General features: G+C 32.0%; 1 protein-coding gene across 1 annotated transcript; it reads right to left on the reverse strand.

Moving 5' to 3' along the window:
• Positions 1–569: 569 nt before the first annotated feature.
• Positions 570–4,720, reverse strand: EXP2 (expansin). Its single transcript, NM_001249621.2, has 3 exons — positions 4,517–4,720; positions 3,493–3,811; positions 570–1,356 (listed from the first exon to the last, which is right to left on the reverse strand). The coding sequence occupies exons 1-3, from the start codon at positions 4,662–4,664 to the stop codon at positions 1,047–1,049; spliced, it is 777 nt and encodes a 258-aa protein (NP_001236550.2). The 5' UTR covers positions 4,665–4,720; the 3' UTR covers positions 570–1,046.
• Between the last annotated feature and the right edge of the window lie 4,034 nt (positions 4,721–8,754).

Here is an 8,754-nt window from a genome sequence, read left to right on the forward strand (position 1 = left end):
AAAATAGGGTGCCATCACAAAGGTAGATCATAAATATTGAGGATATAGGAGTTAAGAAAGGCTTGTTGGACTTAGACAAATGGGCTCAATCAAGAATGTATATGAAGTAATTACGTGAAGGAGAAATCCTTTGAAGTAGGAATATGTTAACCTCTAGAGAAGTGAAAAGGTGTACTAAGACTTTACTTTTCTTTTGAAAATGGTCCATTACTTTTTTAACTATTGATTATATAATCAATAGTTATTACTCTGTAATTTTGTTTTATAAAGTACAGTCCATGCTTTAATTAGAGGAGCTAAATTCATAAAGAATAAAGAAATTCAATTTAACAGTCCAATTTCATTGTTATGAAATAAACTTGTGTATTTTTTTTGTTTCACAAAAAACTACAACAGCTGGTCTGAAAAAAAACACAAGTTGCTACACACTCCTATAACTCAAGCCATTTAAGCCACTACAATTGATTAATTGTATAAGAGCTTGGGATGTGAATGGAATCAGAAATTCAAATTTCTATTACTTTCATTATACCAAAAAGAGAAAACTCCCTCACACACACACAAGCCTATTTAAATCAGCATTTATAGCAACTGAAATGCTATTCTTTTATTTATATTTGTTGATATGATAGTACATTTATGTCAATATTAAAGCCAGAGCTGCGGGCTACATGTTCCTCCTTGCAACCTCCTCAGCCCCCTCACACTTTGAATAAACAAAGAAAAGAAAAACGGGTTGCTAATGCTGGGTAATTAATATTCCAGCATCACCCATACATAAAACACTTTAACATTTAATGCAAACACCCCCCCGACTTACATTTATATTAATTATTAACCTTACTTTCACTTTTACTTTTCCTAAAACTACCTTTCTCTTAATTTTCTTTTAACCCCCTACCACCCACTCCAAAGCTTTCCCAGGAAAATAGAGGGAAGTTAGAAGCAGGGAAACTGAAGCAAACAAACTCAAAAATACCAGGAGCCATTAATTTAAGAGTATTGTTATTTTCTTCTCTCTTTTCTTCTTCTTCTTCTTCTTGGATTTAGACACGGAAATTCTTTCCGGTGAAGGTTTGTCCGAACTGCCAATTAGGTGGTGCCACGTTCCAGGAGGTTGAGGTGCGTCGGTCACTGCCGGTAACCCTAAAGGAAAGGGCCTGGCCCACCAGAACCGCGTTGGATTGCCAATTTTGCCCCCAGTTGCGGCTCATGCTCATCCACGCGGTTTTGCTTCCTTTCACGCTCACGCGCACGATATCCCCTGCACCTGCGACGTTGGTGATCAGCACCAGGTTGAAGTAACGGAAACCGTTGATTGTGAATCTGATCCCCCCTGCCTTCCTGCATGGCACCCTGCACCCAAATAAAATTATAAAAAAATCAATTCATTATTTAAATTTTAGACTATCACATCAATAATCATATTACACTTTGAATTAACATGTAATTCACTCTAATATACTAAATTTAGTCCTCTTAGATAAAGTTTTCAGTTCAAGTACAAAAGGTAACCAATGTGACTGTTAAAAATTTCATATCTGACTCTTAATTTTTGTAATATTAATTTGTGACATATTCTAAGGATAACTGGATAAGGGACCCAAAGTCGGTATGGAACTACGAACTTTGTTTTTCTGACTTTAAGTCCTAAATTTTCGGGAACCTATTAATTTTCTTGGGGAGCATTTTACTAGCATACCCTTGAAGCACTGAAGAATTTGCAGATCCGGTATTTGGATGACTATAATACCCATAACAGCTAGTAATATTGCCAAATAAGGTTATTTTTGACATTTGGTTGTAACCACCGAAACTAAAGCATATATGATGTATGATGTATCAATAAGCCAAAACACCGAAAGGGCTAAAAGCTACAGAAACAAGTAGGAAAGCTTTTTACAAATTGACAACATTGATCACATAAATAGAAATCATATGACTATAATACCCTATAATAGTAATGAAAAGTTTAACTTCTCTAAAAAAAAGTAATCAAAAGTTTAACTGTTTACCAATGAGTTATGTATGTAATGAGTATTAATTAATTGTTTCTCTAGCCAATTTCATTGATACAATAATGAAAAAAGTTTTTTTCGTCAAAAAATAAAAAAGTTTTGCAACCGTCACCCTGTATGTAAGATAAATTGTACCGACATGCAGCATTTAAGTAATTGTGAAACATGTATTAAAAAAGTTTTGTATATGTTATTGTTGAATACACATGATTTATTATGTCTAGATTTAATGATAACTTGTGTATGGTACATGAATGCACCCTAACTTAATTATAAGACGCATATCGTAGAATCCCTCTTCCATGTTTGAAGGTACAACTAGTTTATAACTAATGGCTATTTGTGTTGGTTTGTGGTGTGTAATGGACAAAACATCTGAATGCGGATTCTGATAAAAACTGCTGAGCAAATTCTAATAGTAATATTTGTTTTTTTTTCTTCAAGAAAATCAGGGCACAGGGAAAAAAACAATGACGGAAAAGGCAAGAATTTTGAATATGTGTGGTTCTGTGTTTGTATGTGGTACGGTGCCTCAGCCTCAGTTTGCAAATTCATAATTTCAGGAGAATTCCATAATAACTTATGGCAGTTTTAACGCTCATCTTCAAGAATTGTTTATCTAGTTTTGTTAACCCAAAAAAAAAAAACAGTGATGAGGTTATACATTTAGACATTTAGTTGTTCATAGAAGTTTGTTTAGGAAAAAACAAATATATATTCTATTATGTTGTTTAGTTCTTTTCACATAGGTGAATGATGAGAGAGAAAATGGAATTTTAGAAAGAAAAAAAGTTTTTCAAGATTTTGATCATTAAAAGATTTACATGATGAATAGACATAACTACACAATAAAAAAGTAAAAATAATAAGTTTTCAAAAAATATTCAATATATCACAAATATAAACTATACTTCATGTTTATTTTTCTAATTAATTTGGATTGTTTAATATGTTCACTCTCTATATTTATAAACACACAATTAATAACTTCATCATCTCATTAATCAAATTAGTGTCAACTTTAAAACTAGATTAATATACAAGTCCCTATTTTCTTTTTGACTGAAATATACAACAAGTCCTTATTAACGTTTTTGGATATTATATTTTTCCATCAATAAATTTGGTCCTCAAACTTTAAAAATATATATTTAATTCTCTCTCTCTCTCTAAAATTCCATAAGATTATGGTCACTAATAAAAAAATAAATTTTCTCATTTTAAATCAAGTAATAATGGGTATAAAATACGTAACTCATGTTTTGTAAGAAAATAAAATAAAATAACTTAGAATACACCCATATCTAATCACATATTATATTATATATTCAACAAGTTTCACGATTTTTATAATAACTAATAATTTTCTTACCGTTTAGGTGTTTCCGTCGTTTTCTGAGCTCCCAAAACAGTAAAAAACAAAAACACATGCAAAGCAGACAAACAAATTGAGAAAACCCATAAAGTGACTCACCGGCGGTATGCGACGGGGACGATTCCGGCGCGATACTGGGCGATCTTGAGGAACATGGGCATGGCGAGGTCGAAGTGCGGGCGGGGAGGGTTGCACCATCCGCCATTGTCGTTCGGAAGGGCGAAGTTCGGAGGGCAGAAGTTGGTCGCAGTGATTAGGATCGAAGGGTTCCCGGGGTTGCACCACCGTGGATCCTGGTCGCACTTTATCTCGAAGCACGCGCCGCAGCTTAAACCGTTGTTGAACAGAGCAGTGCTCAGCGCCGCGGTGTTAACTCCGTAGCCCTGGCTGTACAGGTTTCCGTACCCACAAGCACCACCTGAAGGAACAAGAGAATTCAATTAAGAAAGGCTTGTGTGAAAAAATTCAAGAACGAAATTTGATCATTGCTTTGAGATTTTTTGGAATGTTGGAGAAGAAACTAAGGGTTTTTTTTTTTTTTTTTTATCTTTTACTAGAGGGTGGTTGGTTGGATTTGAATCCGGCTTTTTTGGATTTTGGGTGTGGGAAAATGTGGGAAAAAGATGGGAAATTTATGATGGGTAAGGGGTTTTGAGTTGTTTTCAAGGTTTTAGAAAACTGTTTGTAACTGCAATTGTGACAGCAAGTCAAGGTTTTTGGGATTATGCAATCGCAATTATGGTTACATTAGCTGCATTTATGTGCAATTTTTTTGTAAAATCAAGGATTATGAAGAAATTGAAACTGTGTGCTTGTTAATGCTTTGGTTGTGTACATCTGGGAAAGAGGGTTTAGTATAATTGGGTTTGGGAGATGGGTCATAAAAGAGGAGATTTTGATGCCTAAAAGAATGATGGTTTGACTTAGAATTCTAAATATGGTTTTGAGAGAGTAGGATTTCAATACAGAATTGAAAATGCAACATGGGGAGTGACGATAGAGAGGAAGGTAGAGAGGATTTGGGTAGTAGAAAACAGGGGAAAACAGAGGAAAACAGGGGGTGGGGGAAGAGTAAGATGTAATGGGAGGCGATGGAGGAATTAGAGGAAGAGTGAGGCTTTACCCATTGTTCCAGAAGCATCACTGCCACCGTAGAAGGTGGCATGAGCACTCTGCCAGGGGCCACCGGTGTAAACTCCAGGGATTCTTGCACTTGTTGCAACAAAAAGAGAGACCAATGATGCAATGTGGATGAAAACAATGGCAGCCATTGCAAGAGAGAGAGAGAGAGAGTGAAGGGGTTGGTTGATTGTATTGGTTTGAGGGTGAATGGAAAGTGAGAAGGGAAGGGGGGTACTTATGGAGTGAGGCCAAGCAAGGAGTGAGATGAATTAGGTCATGGACCTGCAGGTGCAGTAGTTTCTGAACTAATTATTACCATCTAAGTAACTTGCTTCTCTCTCTTTGTCTCTTTCTCTATGGGATCTTATTTTATGGAACTTTCCTTCAATAATTTAATGCATGTTTATTTTATTATTACAAACAGATTTTTTTGGGTAAAATAAGATTTGCAAAAACATTCAATTTTTTCTTTTTGCAAACTAAATTTGTGAACCATTAAATTTGTTTTAGATTTGTACACCATATTATGGTTATCCAAACATAACCTTAATTGGTTGAAGTTTTCTCTCTCTCTTTTCTTTTTCCACAAGGAATGTTTTGGTCACCCCTATTATTAATGGAACATGAAATGATGTGCATGTGCATCACACATGCTTCTCCTTCATGCTAAAACTGTTTGGGTCAGAGTGACCAAGGCAAGTTGAGGCTCAATTTGAGAGAGGAAAAAATGGGGGGAGGCACATGATGCATTCATCATCATGGAAAGACATAGCAAAAGTTTGACGTGAAATAGGGAAGACCCCTTCCTTGATTTCACACTAATGTCATGATTCATGTTATCCACAACACAAGCAAAGTGTAGTCACTTTTTAGCTTATATTATTATGAGAAAAGTTCTTTAACGTCCAATTTATGTCCTCTCAATTGAGCAATAAAAAATTACAACGGTTTGCTTGAATCAAGATCAACCTCGTGTTTGGATACACGCTTTGCAGCCAATCCTAAGATTAAAAACGTAAAAGTTAGAATTAATAGCTTTTGTTTACACATGAAAAACTAAGTTAGATGTAAATATATATCACCCACTTTAAACTTGTCATCGCAATAAAATGGAATTCTGTTCACAATTTGCTCAGAAAGTTATAAATAACAATACATTTAGTGAAGTTATTATTGTGTTAATTTTTATAAGTATTTTTTTTATCTTCAGAATGATGGTTTTCTTATAAAAAAAACTAATATTAAAAAGAACAGATAGTTATAGGGAACATTTGCTTTCTCTCAACTTGTTTGACTTGGAATAAATATCAAGTAAAAAGATGGTGCGGTATCATCTTTCATCCATTCTTCTAAAATTTCTTTTACGCTAGTGGATTAATCTTAACCAGGATAATGTCATTTATGTTTGAAACTAACCACCAAGATATTTTCTTGAGAGAAATGATACACGTATAATAACTGGTATAATAATTTATATATATATATATATATATATATATATATATATATATATATATATATATATATATATATTATTTTATGTTTATTTCTCTCTTTTTTCGAATTATTTAATATATTTTAAATTTAAATTTATCTTCATTGTCTCTTTTTCTCTCTCTTAATTATATATTTTATTTTACAAGTATAAATTTTCTTTTCTTAAAGGTTCTCAAAGTTGGTCTATCATTAATTTCATCCACAGGGGAAAACCCCTTGAGTGAACTTAATTTAATGGCTGTGATCCGATTAAATTTTGACCTACGTGTTTTTAGTGAAGTTTTCTTCTCAGTAAAGAAATATAATAGATAATGTAAATTATTAATTAGATTAATTTTAATGTAAGAACCAAAAATTGATTTTTTTTTTGTCTTAGAAATCGAGGATAAATATAAAATAGTTTATAATAAGTTAAGTACTCTACTTAATCAATTGAACTAACTAAAATTCCTTGTTAACCAAAATCTGATTTATTCAGGCAGGAAAAAAATCATTAATTCAATTATTGTAATTTATAATAGATTAAATCGATAGATTAAATATCTCTCTTATGCTAGCTTCGACATGATTACATTGCTCTTTACTTCTACACTAAAAATAGGCTCCAAATTTCTAAAGACAACCTTGATATAGACACAAATTCTTGATATTTAGTTATTAAATTATCAACATTTCATCGGCATATATATTGTAGTAAACTCCATCTTTTGGTCTCCAATTTTATAACCACTGAACACATCTAATCCCATCTATGCTATAAAGCAATTCATGTTAACTTTTAGCCATCATTAGTAACCAAAAACCAAAGGAACTAATGAATTCCCTTGCCAAATCCCTTTAAAGGTTAAAAACTCCCACGAGACTGCCATATGCCAAAACGAACATAGAACAAAGGAATAAACATGCATGCATGTCTTCATTCCTATAATTTCCAGTTCTTGCAAAAACCAAAATCAAACATCATATATATATATATATATATATATATATATATATATATATATATATATATATATATATATATATATATATATATATATATTGTAGAAAACTCCATGAAACTGAATGAATAGGAGCACGTCTTAACAACATTGTTTTTTGTTATAAAAAAAATTGCAAGGTATATTATTGCAATTACAAACTCAACTATATATGTAAAGTAGACAAACATCTGTTTGTAACTCTGAACCCACGTTAGGGTGAGGAAAACGCCAAACATGCACTAAACGCTATCATTTTATTTTATGAATTACGTACCAAATATATATCACATTTATATAAATGATATAGTATAAAAGGACAAGAAAGCTAGTAAATGTGAAAAAAAATACTGGAATTTTGAAGGCCAATGGGTCACGAAAGGAAACCTAGTTGAAGCCAAAATGCAGATGAAATGGAACCAAAAATATCAAATTAATCATAGATAAAATAAAAAAAAAAGGAGAAAAAAAAGAAGATAACAAGCACCTGCAGTACGTAAGTTGCTCGGTAGGGTTGATGGTCACATCAAGACCTTGAAGCCATGTGCGACGTTAAATCGATTTCGTGTCGAAGGCCCAATATTTGTCTTATATTTCAGAGTCTCAGTTCCTAATCTTCCATTCAAAGAGTTCAAATGACACTTTGGATCCAGCAAATGAACTTTTTGACATGTCATTTTACTCACATTCCTCACACTGGTCTTTAATAACATGCGCAAATGGGTTTATTTTCTACATATTTAAACACATCTATTATATATAAGAACGATTTATAAATGCAATTTTAAATTTTTATTTTAACAATGCAATTTACTTAAAACGTATGAAGTTGTTCTACCTTAATTTTTAATTATAAGTTAGAAAGTAAATTTATAAATCAAAATTTTTCAAAAAGTAATAACTCTTGCTAGCTCATTATTCTTAAAGAAAAATAATTTATAGAGCTTTTTCATGCTTATTCAATCAGAAATCATTATATACAGTATATTCATTATTTTTTTATGAAAAATATCTTAAAAATTATATTTATCATAATTTCTTATTGAGTAATAATATAAAAACTTCTTACAATATTGTTAGTGCATAAAAATTATTCTTTAAATATTTTTTTGATAGGCTATGTAAAGAAATATTTGCTATGTTATTGTTTATCTAAATAAGAATGCTAGTAAGAGAAATCAATCATATCCAAAAAAATTAACTCGAGTAACATTAAATATTATCTTAAGAGTTCATACTAGCTAGCAAAGCAAAATGCTTTTAAAAAAATACTAGCATTGCAAAGTAATTCGAACTGAACCACTTATTTTGTATTTTATTTATAAGACCATAATTAAGTTGTTATAGATTCCTTAATTAAGTTATGAAATTCATCTTAAAGGTCAATCTCAAACTACAGACGGTGTCTAATGTCTTTTTAATCTTCTTTACATATATTACATGTAAATGTTAATTAGAACTCTTACACGTTGCAAAAAGCCCCAGCCTCAAGGCAAGCTTGTCTTATTCAGATCCATTTTGTGGTATAAGAAAATAAGAACAAAAAAAATTTGACACATGTCAAGCAAGGGGTAGAGAGTTTTTAGTTTGTGTCTCACCAACCTTTGTAGTATACTAGTATTATTATTGGCTTTGGCATTTGCATTGACACATTTGAGAAACAAATTAAGGGTTCATTGATGAGTCTCACACCCACACAACGGTGCTAGGGCATATCCACAATCCTCATCTCATTAACTACAAAGAGAGGGATGGGTGCACA

The sequence above is a fragment of the Glycine max genome, chromosome 7, assembly GCF_000004515.6.
Source record: "Glycine max cultivar Williams 82 chromosome 7, Glycine_max_v4.0, whole genome shotgun sequence".
Classification (NCBI taxonomy): domain Eukaryota; kingdom Viridiplantae; phylum Streptophyta; class Magnoliopsida; order Fabales; family Fabaceae; genus Glycine; species Glycine max.